The 27,689-nt window shown below is 41.4% G+C and overlaps 1 protein-coding gene across 1 annotated transcript in view; it reads left to right on the top strand.

The window, feature by feature from the left end:
* Positions 1 to 27,689, top strand: part of plxna2 (plexin A2) — a 162,068-nt gene that overhangs the window by 63,977 nt on the left and 70,402 nt on the right. The window contains exons 4-5 of the mRNA XM_030733005.1: positions 4,096 to 4,230; positions 26,558 to 26,658. Coding sequence (XP_030588865.1) covers positions 4,096 to 4,230; positions 26,558 to 26,658 — 236 coding nt within the window. The remainder of the gene's footprint in view (positions 1 to 4,095; positions 4,231 to 26,557; positions 26,659 to 27,689) is intronic.

The following is a 27,689-nucleotide window of genomic DNA, read 5'->3' as shown; positions in this document are numbered from 1 at the left end:
TCTCAGGTAATGGTTAGCAGCTGGACTATTAAAGGGGAAACATTCTTTAGAAATTGAGCATCTGCTGTTGAACAAACATTTGGAAGGAGGCAAACTCTAAAACGGCACCGATCTGCACACATATGCATAATGTTATATCTCATGTCACTTCCTGGCTGGAATTTCGAGAGCAAATCAAAACCTTTTTGTCTCTTTGCACATTTTATAGCATTATTTATTGAAAGAATGGCAGTTTTTTTTTTTTTTTTTTGTTTGTCGTTTCTAATTCTTTTTGCTCCTGAGCAGCAGCGTCCACAACACGCTGCAAACACACATTTGATGCACTTTTACGCAGGATTTATTCGGCACTCAAGCAAATTGCTTCACATGGACTCTCGCAGTTGGGGATCCGGTGTTTGGCACGGTGTTCAAAACCAGTGAAACCAGGAAGGGAGAGACAGAGAGAGAGAAAACGAGAGAACAGGACAGAGAAAAAGGGAGAAGGGCAATTTGAATTGGAGTTTGGTCAATCTTCAAACGTTTTTCCAGGGTGCTTACATGGTCTGATCAAAAGCACCCCACTGGCACAGGGCCTTGTAGCCACAAGGGGAGGCCTCTGATGCCTCTGCCATGGCTTCCCTGCTGGCCAACCACGCCAGCCCCACTCTCCACCCCCAGCCGCTACTCGCTTAATGCTGACTAGGTGTTGTGACGTAAAGTTTGTAAATAAAAACAAGACTGATTTATTTAATTTGTTCTTTTTTTTTTTTTTTTGGTAGGTTATGGCAGCCTGGATGTTGGCTACCCGTCAATCTCAGAAGTTCATATTGAAGTATTTGAGATTTAACACATTAATTTGGGTTACATTAAGTTTTTAGCTGACAATTTACCAAGAAAAATGTAATATAAAAACTAGGTATATTTAATCCTTTACAATTCAAAAATTGCCTCATAATAGTTTTAAAGAGGGGGTTTGGATTTTTAAGTATTGCAACCGTCTGTGTGCTTCAGGCTTTTGATGATGCCTGTTTTCATCTTTTCACCGTGATCATATTTTTTTCATCGTTCATGGCAGCACTGTTTTTCTCTTCAACAAAAAAAGTTGCCCATGGTGCCCCTAAGGGGAAAATGTCTACTGTTTTTCAACAATCTCATCCATCTTCACTTTTTCCCCCTTTACTCCACTAAACTCAGTTGCAGATCTCCAATGCTGGTGATAGAGAGGGGCTAGCTAATGGTTGTGGTGTTGAAAAGGGAACCATGTTAGGCCAAACCAAAGGAAAGCTCTCTAGGGTATCAGGGGTTGTTTCCATGGATGGGCAGTCTTAAAATAGAGGGGCAGTAATATTGTCAGAGGCACTTGGGGTTATAAATCCACCTTGTTTGCAGCCTTTTCACCCAGGCTGATAAATAATGCAAGGTCATACAGTGCAAAAATGGGATAGATTTAAGTACCTAAGAGAGCAAGCTAAATGTTGAAGTAAAGCGATGCTGGGGAAAGGATGTTTTGAGCATGAGAGTCGCTTACTCAGGTGGTACATTTTGTTGACTGGTAGAATGATAGTGTGGGAGTGTGGTAAAGAGAGGGAGTCTTTGACAGAATTATTTTTGGTCCACTAAGCACTAGTGCCTCCATTTACTTGCTCAGGATTTTCATTTTCTCTCTTTTTTTTTTCTCTCTCTCATTCGCCCACCCAGAGGTGAGCCTGCCCTGGAAAGTACTTCTGTTTAACTAACCCAGTTCACATATTTTTTACACTTTCTAACAATGCGCCTACATATTTGTGTCTATATATGTGTTAATGTAACAGTTATTGCAAGATTTACAGCTACTGTAGGGGGAAAAAAAGATTATTGTACTTTATCCTGTTTTGCTGTGATGCTCTCATTATGTCTTGTGACATAAATGCAGCACACTTTTCTTTTTATAGTGGGTGGCTTTTGCTGCGCTTTAAGAGCCCAGACTCACTCCCCCACGGGCTGTGGCATGTTCACTTCAGTACATATTTATTTACTTAGTCAAAATCTTTAATAAATAACTATAATTTGTGATGTTTTTAAAGTAAACGGGTAATAGGATTGGATGATATGTAAAATTTCTTCAAACATTCACTGTAAATGCCAATTACCAACATATTTACAACAGTGTGAATGAAGTGCAGACACTGCACTATATGTTGAGTCTACTACAGTTCTCAACTGTAGTTCACACAAGTGAAAGAGATGCAGTTTTTATGGCTTTATGGCAATTCAGCAACTGAACTTAATTATTTAAGTTAATTATTTAACAAGTTTATTTCTTAAGTAGACTGCTAAATAATCAAAATGAAATGGGGAAGAAAAGAACTGCCTACGATAGACTCAACCAGTTGCTGATAGCCACTATATTTTTCCTGTTGGATAATCATGCTAAATAGTTGTTTTTGATAGTGAACAGGGGAAAAAAAAAGATTTTTGTCTTAACAGAGCAGCTCTGTCATGTAGTTGTTGGGCCTAGTGTGTTTGTTCTTTTAACAAAGTGTCCGAGTAGAGAGAGAGAGGTTTTTTTTTCCTTACACACTCGTAGACATCTGTGTGTGTGAGTGTCTTTCTGGCCAAATGTTAATTTAAAAGCCCCTGGACAGTGGTGAGAGACTGTGTGATAGCGATCTGATTCAGATGAACTGCAGGCCTGCAGCGGGAAGGTCGGGTTATCTTGTGATCCCTAGTGGCAGCCTGCTAGGACACATATCACAGCGTGACAGACTGCTCCTACGGGTGCACGCACACAAATGCACTCACACAACACCCACACTGACACAGTAGTGAACAGAACAGCGCTGGTCTGGCCATGCGCCGACATGCTTTATGGATGAGCATATTTGCTGAGGTCTCCCTCCACACTGCAGTGTCAGTAACCAGATGAAGACTGGCACGGCCCCCACATCCTGCCTTTCTCCTCCTACATATGGTTTTCACATATGTCCTGTTTTCAGTGTTTGGATTAGTCTGCCAAGGTCAGATGTAGGTCAGCCATGGAAGGCTTAACCACTTTGAGCTTTGTTCCTTAACTATGGTGCCTGCTGTCGTGTACCCAACTAACCCTCAAGCTTTGAAGGGAAAGCTCAAGGGACTTTGTGTGAACTTAAATCACATTTCTCTTACTTGATCATCCAGCAGTTTGACACAAGGTCTTGCTCACACATTCATACACAACAGTTTGTGTGTGCACACATTTTCTCACATGCCCCCAACCTCCCCCCTCCCTTCGCTGTAGATCTTGTTTTGACAGACACATGACCTTGACTTTTCCCTCTGTGAGCCCGACTGCTCTTTGGTGCTGTCGTTGTCTGAATAGACAGATGAATATTCGGGTGAATGGAGGTAGGCAAGGATGGACAGATGATAGAGCCATCAGCTTTCATGGTTGGAGGAGGGCCTAGTGATATGTGACATCACAGAGGCATCTCTCCAGCCCAGAATCGGAAAACCCCCACTCAGCATTAGATAACCCATGCTGCCCCTCAAGATTTGCAGTTCTGTTCATATCTGGCCAACAGAAACTAATGAATGAAGAAGAAACACGGCTAACATGTTAGCCGTGTTTCTTCTTCATTCATGCCTAAAATATAATTCATTTGAATGCTTTTCCATTGCTTTTGCAGTAAGGTGGTCTTGGCCTCAAGTTCAAAGCTTTACTGAGAAAATCCATCATTCACCCGGGGGGGGGGGGGGAACCAAAACAGAGCTCAGGTTTCACAAAGATCCACAAATATTTCTGCACTCTTTTTATAACCCCATCCTACAATTAACTTATGGAGAACTTGCATTACCTCATACTATAAAAATATTAGGGTTTGTCACAAATTTATTGGCAATTATAAAAAGTTTGAATAAAAATGAACATGATTACTTTTGACAGATTCAGTTCTTCAGTCTTTTATAGTGAAAACAGACCTTGAGGAGAATCCCCATGTATCCGAATGTCCAAGCAGCTAAATCATTTCAGTGTTTCAAAAATTATGTGAATCATGTTTGTCATTCCTGTCAATCATTTTTCAACTGGTTTTGCTATTCCTGCTGTCATATTGATATAAATAGTAATAGCTGACCTGTTTGTGTTTTGTTTTTTGTCAGATTCGTGTTGATGGGCCCCCTCACGGTGGCGTTCAGTATGAAACCATCTCGGTTATCAAGGACGGCAGTCCTGTCCTCAGAGATATGGCCTTCTCTCTTGACCGCAACTACGTCTACGTCATGTCTGAGAGACAGGTAGGTGTTGGAAAGCTGCAATCTTGAAAACCCGTGGTTCGTAATTTCACAAGCATCCATACAGAAGAATGGATGGGTTTTAATGTGCCTTTATGCATATGCTCTAAATGTCAGGAATATTGTGTGAATGTGTGAGCTCCAGCAGGGCACAAGATGGCCCACCTCTCACCATCACCAATCCGCCACCTACTGTTAGCTATAAATAACCTGGGTGGCACAGCAGGGGACATTGTGACAGGCTTTGATAATGAAGGAGAACAATGAGGGCAGGGGAAAAGAAATGGAGAGACAAGGAAAAGATAAGGTAGAATGAGAGTGGAAAAAAAAAAGAAATGGAGAGACTGGCAGGTTGACTGGCTGCTTGAGGCAGAGGATGGGAGAAAAGTGATGATGGAAAAGGGACAGCTGGAGGAGTGTATGACTTAGAGTAAAGAAAAAGGGAGACAGAGTGCAAGGTCATCTTTTCACACTTCTAATGAAGCAACACAGCATTGCAGCCTGGGTGGGCAGCAGCCGATAGCCATCAATGCAACTGACAAACTAAATAGGTGGAAGAAGTGAGAGGACAAAAGGGTAAAGGGGAGACACAAGGGCAGAGTAGAGGGGAGGAGTTTCAAAGGAGAGGAAAACATGGTTTGTTAGAAAAGAGATGACAACAGGAGGAGAAGTGACAGGAGGAGAGGAGAGGAGAAGAGGAGCAGCTGCAGGGGAGCGTGGCAGCGTAGCAGCCCTAGAGAGCGACAACGTGCAAGGCCTGTCAGTGTGAGGTGATAGATTGCCGTCCTCTCCTCTTATCTCTTCTTTTAACACACTGAACAACTGGCTAGCCTTAGCTTATGGGTTGAAGCCATGGTGGAAGGATAGCGTGTGAAAGTCATTTTGAAACAACGTCCAGTCCAAAGACGGGAAAAAGGAGGAGTAAATAGAAAACTTTGTGTTTTGCCCTTCAGCACATGACTTATACTTTCTTTTTATTTGAAAACAAACACTTGAGAAGTTGCTCAGTTCTAGTTTCTGCTGTGAGAATAACAGTAAAGCTAAAATCAGATTGCTTCACCAGTAACCACTCAGTTTCTTTGTATGGCTTACTACAGTCATGTCCGCAAATATTTTGCACACCAACACTCTGGATTTACAAAAAAAAAAAAAAAATCATTGCAATTGGAGTGCAGACTTTAAGCTTTAATTCTAAGGGTTTAACAAAAGTACTGCATTAGTACTGCGTTTAGGAATTACAACAATACATAATGCCTCCCTTTCAGAGCCTCAAATTTAATTAGACAACTAACATCATTTGAAATAGGATTGTTTTTAATACTTGGGTGAAAATCCTTTGCAGTCTGTGGCTCCTTAAAATTTAGAAGCAGTGGAGATCCCCAAGTGCTGCGTTTCCTTCTTTGAAACGCTCTACCGTTCCTTCAGTTGCTGCTTGTTTGTGAATGTTTCTACCAGATTGTTGATTTGGCCATTCCTGAAGCTTTTGCTGTCTCTCTGAAAGATTTCTTTTGGTTTGTCAGCCTATTGGTGATGTCACTCATTTGAATCAACATTTCTTGGAACTCGTTCCGAGAGTTCTTCTGAACAGCTACCAAATGCAAGCTCAATGTTTGGAATCACCTCCAAGTCTTTTATCTACTTAATTTGTCGTGGAATAACAAGGGTCCAGTTAGTGATGAGCATCTGAAAATGGAATGATTTAATTGTGCAACTACTTTTTATCTTTGTTAATATACATATCTACAATCCATACATATTTATTAAAAAATGGAATCTGATAATCTCATGCATAAACATGAGATGCAGGTATCAGACAGTGAACTGATGACTCTGTAGCAAGGGATTGCATAAGTAAAGAAGTGTTTGTACTGTTTCTAAAGTCTCTTCCCCGTATTTACTAAATCCTTTATTCTCACTTATTCTGCAGATGAAAGAAGCTTTTGATGTTGAGCTCATAACTGCTAGTCATCTGAATGAGAAGTGATTTTGGTGAATATTAGTATTCAGTGTAGAGACGCCTCTGTCTTTCTCTCTAAGGGTTGGGGAGGATCGAAGCAGACAGACACGCACACACTTACTGAAGCATGTTCAACCACTTTAGGGATGTTGCCACGCATGTTGAAAGACACCCCTCCGTGTTCTGGATGTGCATGTGACCCGATGCACCATTCAGCTGTTTTTCATAAATTTGTCCGATTTGCTAGAAACAGTGGGTTGCAAAGCAGCTTGAAGATGTGCAGGAGCTCTGGGCAGGTTTTGAATGTGTTTTTGAATATCCCAAGCCTGTACTTGTTTTCAATTCACATTTGAGTGTGTTCTGTCTCTCCCGATTTCTCTCTGATCAGAGGGATGACTAGAGAATTAAAAATGCTTTCAGAGAATATTTATTTAAAGCAGGCTGTAAGCACTATCCACTGTACAGTACACAACACTGTGAAGCCAGCCCTTTCACGCTAGTATTCAGTGGAAAACATCTATTTGACCTTTATCTCATCATAAGCTTAAATGTCACCTCGAACTACACTTGTAGTCACACATCCAGGACATCACGAGATCTATCTTGTCTAAGCTCTGCTTGTTCCCATGTGTCTGACCGATGCTGTCTGTGGCCAAGCACATGGTGATGGGAGACGGCAGGAACAAAGGGGGGATGATATCAAACGGAAACCAAGGCAGATTTGGCTCCAGTTGCATTTCCTACTCTGAATAACAAAGAAGTCCTCTGTGTTTGGCACGGTGGAAAATAGAGGGAACAGAGAGAGCATGTGAGAGGCAGACATTCAAGAGGGAGACAGACAGACAGAAATTGGGAGAGCGAGAGTAAAATTTGCTCAGCAAGGCTGTGCTCCAGAATTTGGGCTCGCTCGCTCTCTTTCTCTCTCCCTCCCCTGTCCTCACACCTTTCTGTGTGTTGTGGCTAAGACTTGTGGGATGTGCAAAGCCTCTGTGAATACAAACATGCAGAGAGGCACCTACAGGGACACACATTCTGTCACACAAACAAAACGCATACTACTTTAGTGGTGATTTACATAGGTCTAGTGATAATGCACTGGCTCTCCTTATCATTAAAAACACTGGAAAATTGTAATGGCATCTCCATAAGGCTTTGGAGACTCCATTCTCTATAGCCTATAGATTACACCTACAGTATTGCATGTGCATCTTCAGTCTGACTTACACACAACCTTCCCCAAGTTATATTCCAGTAAACTTTCTCTTTTCTCTAGTTTTCATTTGTTTCTTTGTCACACTCTCACACAAGACACCATCATTCACTCACCTAACATATTTAATAGCTCCCTTTTTCATATTTGATCCATTGTGCTGCCATGTTAAACCGTGCTTTTGTTTTGTAGATGCAGTGACAATAGCATTCACCATATTAATGATGTGGTGAGATTGGCCCAATGCAAGGCAGTGCAGTGGAACTGATGAAAAGACCTGGCTCACTGGCTTTCTCTACTCCCTGGGCTGTGTGTGTGTGTGTGTGTGTGTGTGTGTGTCCGTGTGTGTGTATGTGTGTGCACCCTCCTATAGGGTATTGTATCATTACCGATAGTCCTGAAATACATAACAGCAGGTTTTCATCTCAGGAGTTGTCTGTGTGTATCTACTATGGCGCCTCTTTTGAATCTCAAGACATGCTAATTTAATCAAATAACAAACTCTTAATTTTATTCGTGCTCACTTTGAAGTTTGTGTTCTACAATTTTCCTTGTGTATCCCGTGATTCAGCAGATTTATCGTATGGATTTCCGCCGGATCACATGTTTGAGTCATGCTGCATGAGCGTGTGTGCACGACTGTTTCTATATTTATACCAATAATCCCGAAATTTTGGGTCTTTGCTGGGCAGCAGTGCCACTGGCAAGCACAGTTGAGAAAAAGGTCATTGCTGTTTTGGGAGATTCGACTGAGCTGCCTCCTAGACACATCCTCTACTTTTTCTGGCTTGATGTGTCACATGAATTGGCTCATAAATATCTTTCATTCCTGCGACACCTCTGAATATATTTTATCAAAAGTTGTACATTTTATAGTGAATATCACATCTTCCTCTGCGTTTACAAAGCACACAGGGTTGTGCAAGGATTATTCTTTAATAGTAATGCTTTACATACAACCAAATATGCCTCTAATAATACTCCAGTATCATAACAGTCTCTCCAGATTCTGGAATCAGATTGATAGTGGTTTTCCCAGCTCATGCAAATTCATTGTTTTGTATCTGCCGTTGTCGTCGGTTTGGTTTTGTTTATTAGCGTAGTGGCTTACCTGATCCGATTTCCTCAGACAGCCAATTCCATAGCTGGAATGTGGCTCTGAATGTGGACGACTGTCCCTTCTAGTTTTCACCTGCACCTTCACAACGGATAAAATTCCTCTGCCTGAGGTTCTGAGTCCACGCACGGGCCATAAAGTAACCTTAATAAGATCTTAAAATGAATTCTTGTACTGTACATACTGGAAGCCAATGTATGGAGGCTTAAATAGGTGTAAGCTGGCTGCTTATTTGGGTTTTAAGTAAAAACTGCTGATGGATTTTCATGATGATGATGATGATAGATGAACTTTGGATATTATCAGGAGAATTGGCTGTTACTCTGTATCACATATAGCTCTTCATTTAAGATGCATTTTTCATTACTGGAGCTAGTCAGCCTGATTTCCTGGGCAAAGCATGCAGGAGTGGGACACATGAGAGAATCTGCAGAGAACTAAATGCTCTATTCTCACATGGCTCAGTCAGATATTATATGGACTTTGTGCTGGGAGCTGACAGGGTAAAGACCCTTTTATGCCTGATTCAACTGATTCATTTGCATTCTAACGTGCACCTCCTGTGGGTAATGTCTAGAAAAGTTCAAGGCTTCAGTATATGTGTGAAAAGAGCTTTTCTCTGTCTTTCTTTCATTGCTAACTCCTCCTTTTTTTCCTGTATGATTTCAGTGTTTCTTTTCTCAGGATTTGTATGCTTAACAATGTAAACCGGCCTCAGCTTTTTTTTTGTTCTTTTGTTTTGTTTTGTTTTTTACCACACTGGGCAGGTTTGTTTTAGTGTATGTATGTCTGCAGTTTTTCTTTTTTTTTTTTTTTAGTGTACTGCTTTTGGGAGTTTAGACGTATGGAAGAACATTCAAGCGCACATGACACTGCGGCCCATAGAAGACCCCAAGCTGCCTTTTTTTTCCCTTTTTGTTGTTGGTTTATCAACACAATGCAGCATACTGGGATAAATGGTGACAGCTACTTCAGTATGGGTAGGGTCTTATAGGCCCTAGAGTATCAACATTTGTATGACTCCTTTTCATGTCTTTTGTGGTGTATTGTGCTGTTATGGCTGTTGGCACTCAGCAGCAGGGCAAGCACTCATCACATACGGTTGAGAATCAGTGACTGTATTATTTCAGTTGCTTTGGTCAGCAGCCAGGCTATAATGTATTATTCATGGAGAATAATCAAGATTTATCATCTGAAAGGGTTTTGAAGTGATACCTGTGGCGTGGCTTTAGTTCTGTCTGGAAAAAAAAAAGGTTTTTGAAAATACCTTTTTTAAAAAAAAAAAAAAAAAGAAAAGAAAAGAAAGGAAACTCAGACAAACAAAAACTAAAGTGGTTACTTTTTTATCTTGCTGTAATTAATCCCAAGAAAAGAGGCAGGTGTTGACTTTGTAATGGAGCTCAATGGTTTTTGTAACGTTTTATGGCTACGGCACACAATGGCGCATAATAGACCTTAAAAGACTTAGTGTTTCCAATGAAATAGTGTCCCTCTAATTGCTAGCTCTTTATAAGGATAAGTGTGAAATTCCTGCTAGCATGACCAACTGAGGGATACTGAGCTGGCTTGTAAAACAGACTCGTCTTTCATGGGCAGACACACAGTCATCCCCTATAGAGGCGTTCAGCCATGTGCTGCTGTCACTCTCCAATACACTCTTGGCTCTTTAGCAAACATTAAACCCCCTCAGCCTCCAATCCTTCTATTCCATCCTTCCTCCCTTAGCCAGCTTCATATATGGAACAGCAACATTACAGTTCACAGATTATCAAAAAGAAAAGAAGACCTCTTTTCCAGGCCTGGCAATTTCCTCCAGGTACTCAGCTGTGAAATTTAAAATCCATGCATGAATTCTTTCTTTTTTTTTTAAAAAAAAAAACCTTTTTTTGTAGGAGGTCTACTTGCAACCTGTTCTAACACCAACCTCCTCCACTTCCTCCCCCCTAGTTTTCTGTTTCCTCTGCCTCCCTGGAACCTTTGTTTGGCTGGTATGGTTAGATTAGGTGGAAATGGGTTCAGTGGTTATAACGACAGGAGTAAATAGGATTCATTCACTCCTCACCCAAGGTTAGATTAATTGACATGCTACTGGCTCATTATTGAAGAGGACTTAGTGTGTGGCACGCATGTGTGTAAATAGACATGGAACGCACTGTAGCTTGTAAAGCATTCCACATTTGTTGTACTATAGATGCAGCTTCCACAAAATTGAAAGTGACGGGCAGCAGTATTGTCCAACAGCCTTTTGTTTCCTAGGTTTGCTGTCTCACTTTTTGCAGACTCAAATGCATATATTTAAAATTATTCATATAAACAAATATATATATATATTTCATAATATATATATATATATATATATATATATAGGAAATATATATGAAACATATATGAAACACTGCAGGGAGTGCTTCTAGCTTAACTGTACATGCTTTTTGTTTCCCTAAGTCTCTACAACACAAGTGGGGAGGACAAAGAGAGCATAAGATAATAAATGTTGAAATAAACTAGGATTATCTTTTAAGTAAATATGTGTTTTCTTATTTTTTGTTGTTGTTGTTGCATTTTTGTGTGTGTGTGTGTGTGTGAGTGTGTGTGTCTCTTTCCATGAATGTTCTAATGGGAAAGCAAAACCTTGCAAAAGTTCAGGTAAAAAAGCCAAAACAATAGAGACCATAAACGACATGAGATTATCACTTTACTGAGGTTATTTCAGACCGCCCTTCTGTCAGGACTAAGTATCAAAAAAGGTTTCTCCACCTCAGCAAGTGTTGCCTTGCACATGGTCCCTTGACCCTGTGTTTGCCCCAGGGCATTCTGCCTAGCACACAGCTGCAAGAATATGAACCAGGGGTTTGACTCTTGACCTTTAAATCATTTTTTTTTCCGCGTCCCCAATCTGTCTATCAGTGACACTCAGAGTCCCAATAACTTAACTATATGCTATTACAGCACTGAGGACAGTGAAGAGGTTGCTTCTGGGAATATCAATCAGTTGAATGTGCTGAATTCAGTTATCGTTGCTCTAAAGTTCCACAGTCATCTCACTCCTTCACGAGTCTTTCGTCAGTCACATTTGAAGACAGTTGAGTTTCAGAAAGCAGAATGCTGACTATTCTCCTCTGCTACCTCTCAATGTGCAACTTATTTCTGAGTCCCGTAGGGTATAAGAATATATTTCCCTCAAAATTCCTGAATGTTGCCTAATTCCCCAGTTGCATGTGGTTAGCATTTGAGCTACATGAATGTAAGTTTAAAAAGAAAAAAAAAAAAGATGTACTGCACCCAATTTGACTCCACCGAGGTTAAATGAGGTCTGTTTTATAAAGAAATCTACCAAAAAAAAGAGGTGCCTCATACTTTTGACAACCATGAAGTTTATACCATGAACAAATGTTTTCTATCATGTATGAGCAAATTGCAATATGCCATCATATAGACTACATATCTACATTTGATTGCACCCTCAAGGATGATGATGGGGGAACTATGGCTATAGTTTACAAGTGTCTGTTTTTCATCAGACATCTTTGGGACATCTTGCTATCAGGCAGACAGCAGATGCTGGCCTTGATGGATTGGCCACCATGTTTTATCTGGGATGTAAGCACAACAGCGGGATCAGTTTGGCAGCCATTGGAGTAAGGGCCAGCAAATTAATCGCATGACCGCTTACTTACCCAGGTGCTCTGCAGTTTGAAGAGGGGCCTGGAGCTGCAGCTCAGAAGCTTGAGTTTAGATTCTTAGCTGCTTCCCTGACAGCTTCACTTGATATTGACACCTGGACAAATTAGGATAAATTCCCCTGTCAATACAGACATCCAATGTTATTGATGATGCCATTTAGTTTTTCATTCTGAAGAAACTAGTTTCAATATTGTCTGCCCACTTGTCAAACTCCCTTGATCTGAAGATTTGTTTTGGTATGTGTCCATCTGTGTGTGTGTTGTGTGTGTGTGTTGTTACATCTTAGTGACAGCTGCCTTAAGTGAGTGCTATTATGTGCTGTTTGCACATTAATCATAATTTCTGAATTTCTGCCACCATAAACCACAGTAAAAGCAATGAAGTCATTTATTCGGAGCCTGACTGATACATGGATATATTGGGATTCTGTCTATATGCTGTCTGTAACAAAGATACTTGGGACTAATTTAAACATGGCTTCAATGTTGTCTGCAGCACATACAGCAGAGCGTATGTGCTGATGGTTGAGCAGTAAGCACAGACTCAAGCGATATTTATAGTTGAAGCTACTATTTAAATACATCAGTGAAAAGTAAACAATAATTGAATCAGTTTTGCTTTTCAGTACTAACCTATGTAGTTCCTTAAAGTAAGTATACATAAACATGATCTTTTTTTAATTCCTATAAAGTGGTGTCAGCCTCAGAGTATCCGAGTCAGTCAAGCTCTAATTTTAATTTTCACTGCATCCTGTACAGACTTTCTCTAGTCCTGTCTCTCGCTTGACAGTGTGATGATTTGTTACCTTCATGACACTGCAAGTGTAGTGAAAGTTGTCTGGCTTAAATTACTTTTTCAGAGAACATTCAATGATCCCATCCCGGGGTAAGGACACCCCTACATACTGGCCACTTCTTTCTCATGACGCCTATATATGTTCATCACCCTTTTTACTATGATCTAGAGATGTTTTACATGTCTGAATGTCAAGCCATGTTTGCTCCCTTTGCACTAGCCCACCTAACAAAGGCACCTCATTTGCATTAGTCCCTGAGCAGGCATTGTTAATTGACTTAAGCTAGGATTAGTGTTAATCAGGTTTTGTGCCCTGGAACCATTGGCCAATTCTAACCTCATTATTTGATAGCAGCACACGTCCTGTCAGCCCCCATCAAGCTGTTAATTAATAGAAGCCCGTGCACTGGTGCGCCCCAGCCTGCGCTCCTTCCCATTTTCCCCTCTCCCACCTTGACATCTCAGCTCCTGCTGTGTCAGTGGAGGTCAGTACAAAGAAACATACAGTACTGTGTAGCTTGACCCCTGTTTGAGGTGAAATGGTCTCCAAATGAGTACACTTCAAGACATGCGCACACCTATGTCAGGGTTGTGTATTGCTTTGTGATCATGTATGTTTGTACGTCTCTCAGTTCCAGCTTAATGCTCATGGCTGTCGCCCACCCCAACTCCTCTGCAGGCAGCTTTCAACGGCCCTGTGACATAATACGAGATAATAAGGGTACCTCATCCTTAGAGACCCTGACACCTCTGTTTCTGTCTACAGCTCCCTTTCGCTTCCACAAAGTAGCCCCTGACCAAAAAAGAAAAAAAATCTAATTTATGTATGTGGAATCTGCACTTTTGCTATGTCGCTGACAAAGGGTAAATACATATTTAAGTAGGAGAATAAATTGGTGTTTTACAAAGGCAGCTAATTGCAAATATTTAGAAGTAAACACTGAAAAGATGAGGCCAGTTGAAGGCAGAAAGTCATCACTAAAAGTCCCCCTGAGTAGCAAACTTGTCCTTGAGCTTGGTGAAAGCCCTTAATCATTCATACAAATACTATTCATCTCTGATTAACCTCCTATTTCAGTCTCATTTCAGACCAAGTTGCCTCTGTTTCTTTCTTGTCTCAGTGCACTTCCCTTTGAAAGGATGTGCATTTTTGAATTTGTTTTTTTGTTTTTTAACTCACGAGTGCATATGTGCCTGCGCACTTTGTCACTTTTGAGAATGCGTGCCAAAGGAACAGTCCAGCGCCAATCCCGCCAGAATAATCAGCTCTGTAATTAAGAGCTGTGAGTGTGTCAACTGTCTTCATACAACCCCCCCACCCTTTCTGTCTCTTTCACTCTCACTGTCTGACTGCCTCTATAATGGCACAGCATTTGTCTGTTTCCTCCCTGTGCCTATGCAGAATGCTCATGACATTTATTGTGAAACTAATGGCAGTGCTTCAGTCCTCCTAATTGTAGGCTTTAATTGCAATAATTATTTACAAGCCTAATTAGAGCCTAGAGAGTGTCAGGGAGAAACAGGAGTGCCAGTTGAAGGAATCACAACAGGGTTTGTCAGGAGCCAGGCAAAGAGTGAATGTGGTGGCATTGTTTGGTCTATAATTGGGGAAGGCAATGCCTAGAAGTCTCGCATACTCTCGCTTTCGCAGTTTTTTTTTAAAAAAATCTCTTGGTTGCCTTTTTTCTTAGTATCCATCAAGTGCAGTGTATTGTGTATGGTTTTGAAAGTGAGCCCACACATGACTGGATACCAGCAGGTTCTGTCCCCTGCACTGTTGTAAAGATGCGGATATAGAGGTCTCAGGCTGACTGTGTAGACTGAGCTTTATTACTTGAGAAAGGCAGACACCTCTGTGCTTCTTTTTTTTTTTTTTTCTTTTTCTCAACACTACCAGCTGCTCTGTAAGGGGTGAAAAGTGCGTGTGTGCACACACATGCATCTTACATGCATTTGTCATTGAGTACATGTGTTGCTGTTTGGCTCTGTTAATTTGCCGCAGTTTGACGTAGTAGCTGAGGAGAGCGTGCGTGCGTGCGTGCGTGCGTGCGTGTGTGTGTGTGTGTGTGTGTGTGTGTTCCTTTTACTGAGTGATTTGGCCATGCTGCCAGGCCTGCAATATGCTCTTTGTCTGTCCTTCACAAGGCCAGTCTTAGTAAACAGGCTACAGCAGGAGAGCTTCTTTTTCTTTTTTGATGGGCTACCCATGGCAGCTCAACCCTTTCTTCTCTTTCTTTCATTCTGTTTGCTAAGGTTGTGTAACACATTCCCTGAGTTTTCCTACTTCATTTCTCCCTCTCTTCTCTTCTTCCCCTTTTTTTTCCCCCCTCTCCTGTCAGAACAGCGTCCGATGGGAGAACTCAATCCCACATTGCCATTCTCCTAACCCCTGCGGCTCACTTTGACAAAACTGTCAGTCTGTGCCCAAGTGATGGATGTAGTATTGTACAGTGTGGGTTTACATTTGCAGATGTGTGTTTATGTGTGACAGTCTGTTTGTGATGTTAAAAGAAGACTGGTATCCTATTTCAGACTCTTATTGGACAGAAGAACTGTGTCTATATGCATGAAAATCTGTAAATATGCCATACTACTTACAAATGTGCCCCAGATCCTCTATTTTATTTACCCTTCGTCATCTTTAAATCCATGTCGAAGAACTTGGATTTAAATTGGTGGGGCTGGATCAGTGTTTCTGGTGAACGGTAAATTAGACTGCTCACATAAGATCATTTCAAATAGTAAATATTACAGAAATAACTTTGTGTAACACACGTGTCCATATACACACAAGGACAAACTCTTACAGATGCCGGTTTATCTCTGACTGCTCATACATGTGCAGACACACATTTGGCTAAAGAAGGAAGATGAATGTGCAGGGATGGGTGCCCTATCTGTAATGCAATATTTGAGGAGAAATATTAGAAAGAGCCCAGGCAAGATAAGACTAGTGATTTAAACAGTATGTCTGCTGACAGCCTGTTGAAATATTACCCTTCTTGCTGACTTGTAAATCGCATATTTGGAGCCAGAAAGATCACATAGTGGTAACAGAGTCACATAGTTGCAATTGTAGGGAATTTGGAGCAGGGGGGGGGGGGGGGGGGGGGGGGGGGGGGGCAAAAAGCACTTGTGGTAGACAAGAAGTGGTACCTAAATTGAATCACAAATTTTGTTACCTGCACACTGAATTGAGGTGGCACCCAGAGCTGTTTTAAACTTTGTGTGTAACCAAAAACACTATATACCTCAGAGGCAAAACGTTTATTTATTTCACACTTCCCAAAAGCAGCTGGGGAGCAGTTAATTTGGTTGCACAGAAGCAGCTGTCTAAGAATCGTGGGATGGGAGGGAGAAGGAGACAGAGGGTGGAGAGAGAAGAAAGACGAAGAGAGTGAGACACAAAAGCAGTTTGGTCTCATTATGTTGATTTTTTTTTTTTTTTTTCCTCCCCTTCCTTTTCTGCCAAACAAAAACACCCAAGCACTTTCAGACACACTAGCGAAGATCACTCACTGCTTTCTTTCTCCTTCTCACCACAGAGTTTCTTTATAGGCAAATCTGATCATTTTCTCTGCTACAGAAGCATTTTCCCCATAATCTTTGTGTCTGTGTTTATTTTATAGAATTGGATTCAATCATAAGCACCATTATTGGGTCTGAGGAAGTCTCTCAGCCTCAGTAATACTCGAACATATGAAGTCCAGTTGAGGAGTGTTTTGTTTAATTAAATACGCCATACATATGTGTGTGCATATATCTAGGTAAATATGCCTGCACAACAAAGCTACACACACACACACACACACACACACACACACACACACACACACACATGTGTATGCATACACAAGCACTGGATGGGGTTACTATCCTTTACCACCTGAGCCTAGTTATCAATGCCTCCCTCCCTAACATTCATTTGGGCACAAACACACACAGACGCACACGCACAGAAGCTTACACTTGTGCACAAGCAACAGCCCTGAGAGCAGTGGGGTGTAACCAAACCCTTCATTTGTATGTACATCATGTACACTGGGAGAAATGCTGAGACAAAGAGAACAAACATGCTCACACGCATGCACACATACACACTGTTGCACACACAGGCGCACACACACACACACACACACACACACACACACACACACACACACACACACACACACACACACAAAATCTAACACACTCAGACATGCACTGTGGAGTACCTCTGTGGATCAGAATTCATTTCTGTCTGCTTTTCCCCTCCAAATCAATACCCCCGTCGGTCGACAGACAGCCGTAAGTGTGCCAAGGAGGCTCTCTTGCCTTCACACCCTCCCCATACACACACCCCCCCCCCCCCCCCCCCCCCCCCCCGCACACATGCACACACGCACACACTCACAGACACACACACACACACACACACACACACACTCATGGTTGTTGATGTGTGATGGCCTTTGCTGCTTCCTTATTAACTCCTCACATGCTGACTGAAGCATACACCTCATTACTGGCTGCATTGACAATCTGGCATCCCACTGAGAGGCACTCAGACAAGTTGGACTTAGACAGGCCAGAGATAGATTGAAAGACAAAGAGGTACAGTGAAGCGACAAATATGAATAATGTCACATAGACAAGCAGTCCAGATAGGCGGGTAAAAATAACCTAAAGTAGGTAAATTGACAGGCAAGAAAATCCATCAAAAACGTTCAGTTGTGAATGTCATTTTAATATTGTATGGACTGAGCTGGAGATATATAGAGTGATAAAGAAGGAAGAGAAGGTGGCTGTTAAATGTAGGAGTCAAATGTTGAAAAATTATTACTCGCTGAAACAAGTTTGTTGTATATCACTTTAAGTACACTTGATCTGAATTGTTCACAACTTTAGTCTTTTTACTAGAATGAACTACAGTTTTTCTAATACCCTGTTGAGTTCATATCATTGGTTTACATGGCTGCTTTTCCAGATAACCTATAGCATTAGCATTAGTGTCATCCATGAAGTCTGTTTCTTAGTGAATAAGTGTCTTAGTGTTACCATTTATGAATACAATGTGTCAGACATGTGCACTGTAAATATGAAATCCACTAATTTACAGCCTTCATTTACAGTATAATGCAGAAGAACTTAATCCCCTATGACATACATATACAGAATAATAAGACACAAGCATGCATCACTTCAGCCTGCACTGAAGTATCAAAAATAGACCTTTAGAGCTGCAATACTAAAATATGGTTAAATCTAATTGAAGTATGCAAAACCAGAATGTGTCATCACTGTAAGTCAGTGTGCCATATCTGTCTTTGCAAGAGTACACACACTCACACATGCACACTCCAAAATATTCTTAGGCGCTTTCACAGCTCCCTGTATCCATCTCTTAAATGTCAGTGTGGGCCTTTAAACCAGTTGCCAGTGAACAGGCATGGTAGAGGGGGGCTGAGAGTTCAAAGTGGTCAGGCAGCATGGATGTAATTTCCTCCTTTTAGCCTCCTGACTGAATTACTGAGCAAAGAGGCCACCTCGACTGGGAGCGGCAAAGGAGAGTGAACACTGGAGCGTGGAAGAGTGGGTTCAAGATGGGGAAAAGAGTGAGGGAGGAGATGGGAAGATAAGTGAAAAAAAGACAGTAAAGGGTCAGGAGAAGAGCATGGGACGTTAACATCATATTGTCAATATCCATCTTAACATGTTTACTTTGTGTAAGAAGGTGGCGCATAGCATCCGGAAAGGAGTGACAGCCAAGCAGGTATCATTTGCAATGCTTGATATATGGCAAACAAAAACATATTGTTGATATTGTTCTTTCAAATGAAGCTGTTAAGTCATGCACAAGTAAATGAACATGTTTTTTTTTCCCCCTTTGCTTATTAACAGGCACAGTATTATCAAAATCAGATTTCTCTCATTGCTTTAGTTCTTTAATCAGCATTATTATATTTATATATAAAGTGTTGTGGGCATAAAAGCCATGAAGATAAAGGGCTTTGTTGATCTACAATATGTACAAAACCACAGTTGAGCTACAAGCAATACAAAAATATGCACACTTTTGGAACAAGTCAATTCCCCTCCTCTTTTTACCCAAAAAGAGAATTGAAGCCATACATAATTGATACACTCCCAGCTGTATTGACTGGTTGTATTTTTCATCCTCCTCACTGGTCGATTCCCTCACTCCATTATTTCTACTCTTACTCTCCCTCCACTGCTTCACAGGCCTCTGTGACTCCTCCCTCTAGTCCTCCAGCCTGTAATACCTAAACGCACACTCACAAACACACACAAACAAAGATAAGGAGGCAGTCCCATCTCCCTCCTCCACCTTTCCAATTGCCCACTGCCCCATTTTGTTTTTAATCCACACAGTTGTCCATCACTCCAGGGGATACAGGACATGAGGAAATCCAATGCCATGTTTGTACAGCTGTATATGTGTGCTCTGTATGGCATGTGTTCATATGCATGTCCATCAGAAAGGGGATTTTCATGTATCTTTTTACACATGAACACAGAGTTTGAGCAAAGGGGTATTTACTGCTGGGAAGACCAACGATGTATCCTGGGAGATCCTAAAATCTGTGTTGGAATATTAAAAAAAAAAAAAAATCTTAATATTCTGCTTAAACATAATTTTGTGCTGTATACCAGTGTAATATTTGAGTCTTAGATATTTGATTGATAAAATATGTTGGCTGAAGGTAATGCAGAAATCCCTCTAGAAAGTCTTTTCTGTATACGGTACCCTTCCTGCCTCAGAAGTGATTTTTTTTTTTTTTTTTTAAATATGCAAAAATATGAGTCTTAGCCAGAAGTATTCCACAACAAATGCCCCAGCAATTATTAAGTTACAGGAGATGGAAGAAAACGATCTGTATTATTATTGCCACTTTACATACATAAGTAATTACTGTTGTTGTGTTGGCATTAACACTTAATGGATACTCTGTATCAGAGTTCAAACTGCGGTCAGTAGGCACACGCTTGACCTGTTCCTCCCCTTTTTTCCTGCCTGGCAGTTTGTGTCCTGCCAGTCTGTTACTTCTTTTAAGCTGCCAGGGACCACGCCTCCCTAGGACCAAGGGGCACGAAGGGGGGGGGGGGGGGGGGGCTAAAGTCCTAATACAGGGTAGAGATGGTGGGATATTGATGCTGTTTGATATAGGGAATTTTGAAAAGTATTGCCTTGATATCCACCTCAGCTTAGTATCACTTCAGAATAAGTTAGTGTTGGCATGTTGTTGTGAATGCTTTGCAATTCCTCTTTTTTTTTTTTTTTTTTTTTTATCATTTCATTTTACTGTGCTACAGTATCCTGAGTTTTCAGTTCAGTCAAATCTGTGAGCAAAGGCAAAATCCAATTGTAAAAATGCAGTGAGTGCATGTGTAAGTGTTTTCTCTCTGAGTAGGTGAATACACAGATATAAATAAGGAAGTGGATGCACTGAGAGACCTGGCTGTGACAAAAAAGGTTAAAAGCTCCCACTTTCACACCTAATCATTTGTGGAGTATGGAAGATGGCTGCTTGTAGATGAGGCGAGCTGTATCATTTCATTTTGTTTGAGTCTTTTCTGCTGTGTTTAGCTTTTTAAAATCAATGAGTAATATCTATTCTGAATGTTACTGCCTTTACTTCAAAACCAGTTGAAACCCATCCAGGATAAAAAGGTCTGACCTTCAGAGGAACACTAACAAAATTAGGCCCCACATCTTCCACTGCATTCTACCTGCTTCCATGAATCCATAACCTGCCTTGCATTAGTCCCGTAACTCTTTAATAAGTGTTATCCAGTGGAAGAAAATCAATATTCTGAATTCCCACACAAAATGTGTTTCTCTCAAATGACTTGTCAGGGCGCCCCCAACATTTGTAACGATAACACCAAAAACAAGCCTTCGAAAAGCTTTCAGCACAGAACAGCAGATAGCTGCAGTATGTCTCCAGGGGATACAGTAGTTTTTTTTTTTTTGTTTTGTCTTTGTTTGTTTGTTTTTAATGTACATGAAGATTATTATGTGCTGCCATTATATCCATATGTAGCTGTAGCTATAATTAATTGTTTTAACACATCTGCTCTTGGAATGTAGTCTTTAAGCTGTCATCAGAGCTCCCAGCTGTTGTGGTATCTTTGCACAACGCAACTCCAAGGCCACCAAAGGATCAGCTGTTGCACACCCGCAGCATCCAAGGGCATGCTCTCGTTTTGTCCTTAATCAGGCTGGGTGTAATTGGTGAGGGTGTTGACGCCTGATTACACCGGGTAGCAAATTTCCACTTTTTGTCTTGTCTTTGGGTTTAAACTATGGTTTTCTTTTTCTGTACATGTAAATAAACTAAAACAGTTACTAATGGTTTTTATTTAGGTTTTAACCTTTTTTCAAGCTGGTTTTCTCTTAAAACTTCCTGTAAAGATGGTAAATAATGGACATTTTCTATTGTTTCACAATAAAAAGAGTTAGAAAATAACACTTGCCTTGCAAAGACAACCATCGTGTTACATTGTGTTATCCTTGGACTAGCCATAATGCTTAAACAGAACCCCTCACCTCCCTTATCAGGGTCAGCCACGCTTAGGATGGATGTTGATGATTGGGCTGAGCCACTGACTGACCTCAGTCTAAGACTATTGAAAAAGTAAATTATCCCTTAAAAACTTCTATGAAACAAGTTAAAGTCAGAGGGGAAGGATCACCTTGATTCATATGCAAACTTGAAAGAATGCAATTCTCTGTGGGTGGATGTCAATAAGCTGGAAGAAATGGTTCTGCCTAGAGAGTACAGATTTTCTTGAGTTGAGGACAAGAAAACCAGTGGGAGGAGAACAGAGTGAGACAGAGGCAAGAAGATATAACTGCTGTCCTAGGGAAGAGCCTCAGTAGGATTACTAAAGCAGATTAAAGGGTGGCCTGTCAGGCAAAAAGGCTGAGATGTCCTTGTAGGTAACCTGAACACAAGAAAAAGTGGCTTCAGGGTCACAGTGAGAGTAAGAGACTCATGAACCTGTATTTTTTATAGGTTTTTATTTATTTTGGCTGCAAGTATTAGCTCTGCTTTTGTGCTTTAGTCATTAGACTGACTCTAACTGTCTCTCTCTCTCACACACACACACACACCCCTCCCATGCTTTGCCTCTTTCTTTCTGCTGGAATGGGTATTGTGTTCATGATCGATGTGCCTCATTCCAGTGACGTGGCAGCCTGGCTAACTCTCATTAAAAATGGATAGGGTGTAGAGGAGCCGCCAGTGTGTGTGTCTACGTCTTTAAAAGGAGGTGTAGGTGGCAGGAAGTCCCAGAGGTGCCAGCTGTTTACCGCGCACTGCTCAAGGTTTCGAAGGTTGGAGGGATTAGTGTTGGTGGTAGATTTCTTTCTTTTTTTGGGGGGGTGGGGTGGGGGTGGGGGGGTGGGGGGGGGGGGGGCTGAGGTCAGAGCCAGGGCTGTTACCTTGGTAACAATTGCAAAATAGCTTCCTCTCCATTACTGGTGACGGTGGGATTTTTTTCTTTCTTGCTTTCTCTTTTTTGCTCAGCCTTGTGAGGCACATCTGGCAATGCAGAGACTTGGTCCCGTCAGAACACAGGGCAATCGGCCACTTCCACTTTCCTCTGTCCTCCTTTATCTTTTTTTTTTTTTTTTTTTACTCTTTTCCATCTTCTCATCCAGCTCCGCTCCTGTATCCCTCATCACAGAATTACAGTGAACATGACTTGTTCTCAGGACAGCAGGGGCAGAAATGGAGCCACCATTCATTCTTAGCTACAGATACTTTGGAACAGATGAACCTGCTTCTGCTGCTCTCTAATCAACAAACACTGTAAGCCTCCCTTGGGTGTCGCAGCCAAATGTTTCTGTCCCCTGTTGTACTCCTCTGAACAGGAAATTAAAATTGCCAAACAGCAATGGAAAACACATGCAATGCAATTTTTTTTTTATTTATCTTTTGGCCTTTTTTAATTAAACATTAAACATGGAAGCAACACCTCTTTCACTGAATATCCCTCCCTCTGTCTCAGTGCAACAATACTATCACCTTGCTGTTTTTTTTTCTTGAGTAACTGCAGCAAAAATAGCTGAATTTTATGTTTTATAATGCTACATAATAAACATTTACAATGTTGGTAGCCCCTGATGGCAGCAAGAGGTGCCCAGTAAACTTCACAAAATAGATGGTAAATGACATTAAAAAAAATACTCTTTCCAGTCCACTGCAGTTGTATAGTTTGATAGGTTAATAAAAATGTTGTATTTTTGCATAAAGGATAACCTGGTGTTAAGGGTGGGCATTAATAATGCTAGCCAAATCCTTAGCTATAATTTTCAGCAAACAAAAGAGCTCTTCTGCATTACTGACTGCTTGCCTGTAATAATTAAAGCTGAAGTCTTTTCAGCGTGAGGCCTTGAAAGAGAAGAAGCTGTTTTAACCCTAGCCTGTGACTGTCAGTCACCCAGGTCGCTCCAGTATGCAGCCGCTTTGGTTGAATAACCCCCTGCTAGGGTCATCTTAAGCTGGAATTTTATTAGCATTCATTTGAGTAGCACACAGTGCATCTTACTGACAATGTTCAGTTTACCTTAGGTCCACTGTGGGTATGAATGTGTGTTGGGGACTTAGAGGAAGAGAAAGTTTAAGGCATTATCAGATCACACGCAGGGCGTCTTTGTCTTCTTTGAAAACACAACAACAACAATCTGCACATCCGTTGTGGCGTTGTGCGTGTGTGCATTCAAACACACGCACACACTCGCTCAGACTCACAGTTGGAGAAGGGGCTTCATTGTGCAGCCCTGCTGTTTTGAGTGACTGTAGCGTGTGCTGGGCAACAGCTGCTGTGATCCCCCACTACCCTCCCACACCCCATACCCCTCACCTACACTCTGTGCTACTGGCCCATGCTGGTCTAAACATCAATACCCTCGCAGAGACACAGATGCACAATATTTATTTACAACACACATTTACAGTGCACATGAGCAGTCTCTCCCTTTTTTTTGTGTGTGTGTGTGTGCTTTTTCACGTCTCATCTTTCTGTTTTCTCTTTACCTCACTCCCCTTCTTTTCATATTATTCTCAGGCCTTTTTTTGTTGTTCAGTCTGTACTGTATCAGCTGACAGCCTTCTGTGTCTGTCAGTCTTTAAACATCGCTCCATAAGGGACACCCCGTGCTCCCCCCCACCATTCTGACTTTCCCCCACTGACAGCTGTCTCCACAGTGTAACCCTTTCATGGGTCTGGGCCTCTGTGAAAGTAATACTATAAAGTTTCAGCAGCCTCATGCATGTTTTGAGAAGGATCTAACGACTTTCTTTGGTTAAGAGAGATTCAGAGGCTTTGTGATATACACACACACACACACAGACTGAGTTGCTGCTTCCTGAGCCAAGTCTTGTTCCTGGTGGGCTTGTTTGTCATCAGTTGCAGCTTCTGCTGCTGATGTGACCTCGTCTGCAGCTCATTACAGCATGCCACCTGTTTGTCCTGAAGCTAAGCAAGACGCACACACAGACACACGCACACACACACACGCACACACACCCAAAAATACAAATAGAGATTGTTGAGTTGACAGGGGGGTTAATCTAACTGGAGTGTCCATGGTGAAACCGCCACACAAACTGTCAACTTCCCACCGTGTCAGTTGCTTTCTTTGTCCTCCGGGCCTGTCTTTCTGTAGGACCAGGAAGGCAGTATGATGAGCTTTTGAGCAGCAAGACTAAACAAAGAAAAAAATATATAGACTGGAACAAGTATAGCTCATAGTTTTTTGCATCATCTGGCAGGTTTGCTCACTATAACTTTTCAGAACCCATGCAATAACAACATGTTTCAAATTTTACTGTCAGCTCTTTGTAAATTTGCAACATAGCATACCATAAAGAAAATCTTTTGATGGACACCCAGCTGTTATTTCTAACTGACAGTTAGTGCCAGTCCATGGTGCTAACAGCACTTATTATCACCCAGTTGTGAGTGATATGTACGGGGTCAAAAAACACTTAAAAGGTGCTATTTGCACCCTTCATTCGATCCATCACATTTTTCAGAGTCACTTATTAGGGATTGGTGTGATCCTGAGGTTTGCATTTGAACAGGGCAAACACTGTCAGAGCTGGCACTTATTATCCAACAAGGCACTTGCCAAGAGATTGAAAGACACATAAAACTGGAAATGAATCTGTGTCAGACTCTAAAATTCACTGTTTCAGCCCCCACTTTTCTCATGCTACTGTTCATCTGCTGAGCAGTGTTGAGATATTTTGGCTTTATGTGTCAGTACATGCACATTTACACACCCACACACAGGCACACAAAAACCTCTGACTCTGAAGACCTCTGAGCTGGACAAACAGAAGGGAGACAGCAGGACCACATCAGGCAGACAGCTAGATTCGGATGCATAAACACTCACACTCTTATGTATAGAAACCTACCTGGGGATGAGTGTGTGTTATGTAGCAGCTGAAAATAGGCCCAGCTTGTGGCGCACACAATAACAACTCAGTTGAGACGTACTTTGGCTATTCAAACAAATGTGTGTGAGAAGCTTGTTCTTTTATAGTGTGTTCTGTTGACATAATGTATGTAAATTCTCAACTCTGTATATTCAGCTATGTCAATCAAATCAAGTTCACACAATGAGCACTAAGACATGTTTTTCTAGTGTTTTTTTTTTTTTAACCTGCGTGGGTTAGTGAGGTATGAGGGTGTGTTTGCTTTTCACTGAAAGTGCTTAATCATATCTATTGCTGCTGACACTTTGGGCATGTTTTACTGAAACACCAATTTTATTCCCCAGTCATATTTTTTGAAAACAACTTACAGTACAGCCAGAATGATTATTTTCAATCTTAAACAGTCATGCCGCAGGCCTCTACTTGTTTTAATAATGTTTTTTCCTTTTTTTGGGGGGGGTGGGGGTGGGGGGGATTTTGCAATATAGTTCTGTTATACTTTTTAAATACACTTCATCCTAGCTCTAGCTCCTGACACGTTTTACACTTGTGTCATCAAGTTGGACTTTGAACGCTCTCTGGAGGAAAAACGTCTGTCACTGTTCCTCCATGTGTTGGAGTGTTTGCACAGGCCCTACCTAGGTGGACAGATGCCCTGGTGCAGACAAAAACCCATTGATGGCAAAAAAACAGATTTCGTTGGCCAACTGATCCCAGCTGTTCAGTAGTTTTTATGGCTTAAGATAAAGGCAACAGTTGCTTGGGCAGTTGGCATCTAACACATCAATGTACAGGGGCACAGTGTAGCCAAACATTTTGAGGCACGTCATTCTTCAAACAGGTCAACAACAAACAGTGATGTTGTATAATTGGTGTGGGCAGTAATGGTGCATATTACATTATTACATTTCATAACATAGATTTACTTGATCAAAATATTGCACATTAATTAAGAGGTTCATTGGCATCTGTGTGTGTGTGTGTGGGACTGAGCATGACTCTGCTGCTCTCACACACAGACACACACATACCCAGAGGCTCCTGTTGTACATTTGTTGTAATGTTTTTTCAGGCTGCACTGTGCCAATGACGTTTTAATGTATTTGCAGGTTACCCAAGTTCCCATCGAGTCATGTGAGCAGTACGGGACATGTGGAGAGTGTCTGAGCTCCGGGGATCCGCACTGTGGTTGGTGTGTTCTTCATAATATGTGAGTATCTCTGAGTCACTATCATGTCTGTTTGCATCCATCTGTCCATGTTCTACAACTTCTCTGCATCCAGGTCATGAGGGCAGCGGTCTGCTAGCTGTTTACCGTGCACCGCTCAGGATTTAGAGTGGCTTCTTATGTTTGTCTCTTTTCACTTCAGGCAGATTTTGTTAGACATCTCTCAAAATGGCCTTCAGTTTGCCCACACAAAGGCAGACGGGTTGTTTTCCTAATGTTTATCTCTGATGAGATACTGTTTAAGGACAGGAGACAGCCACTGACTGGAAATGGATAATTGTGCCTCAGAGGTGGTTCAGAACTTCTTATTGCTGCCATAGTGATTGCTGCCTTATTCTGACATGACTTGATATTTGCAGGAAATGATACAATTCACATTATGAATGTCTTATTGAAATGTAAAAGGACAGGAAACAACAGACCAAAGACACCAATGAGAAAGTTTAAAGATGTTAGGATGTCATGTGAAGAGTAGGCATAGAAGGCATGAGTGACACCTGCTGGAGGCGAATAATTACTGCAACAAATTAGCCTTTAAAAAGATGGGATGGGAAAATGGACTGAGAAATGTGTGCGTGTAAATGGAACTGATATGGGAATATTTAGATGAAACAGTATAAAGGGCAGACAGAACAGTACCAAAAAAGCTGAAAGAGGTTCTGCTCCGACTCCATCTCCTGTTTTGTTTCTTAAGTACACACATTCTATTGAAGCTTTTTCTCAGTCACTATGTCCCCATTTGCAGCCCCCCTAAATACAGACCCATTCTATAAAGGTATAGCTGAATATTTGTGTGTGTGTCAAAGCACTGCTGCAATCATCATTATCATGATGGCAGCCCCTGCAAAGTGCACTTAAAGTAATTTACATCACTCCAAAGCTGGGACAGGACAAATAATTGCCTAGCGACAAGGTAATTCAGCATGTGCTTGCAAAAAGTGGGAGGGGCTGACGAAAGCTCTGTATTCTCCGCAGTCTGCATGCCTTTACACAGGGATCATTTACCACAACAT

The sequence above is a fragment of the Archocentrus centrarchus genome, chromosome 7 (assembly GCF_007364275.1).
Source record: "Archocentrus centrarchus isolate MPI-CPG fArcCen1 chromosome 7, fArcCen1, whole genome shotgun sequence".
Taxonomy (NCBI): domain Eukaryota; kingdom Metazoa; phylum Chordata; class Actinopteri; order Cichliformes; family Cichlidae; genus Archocentrus; species Archocentrus centrarchus.
This window is presented reverse-complemented; position numbering and strand designations above follow the sequence as displayed.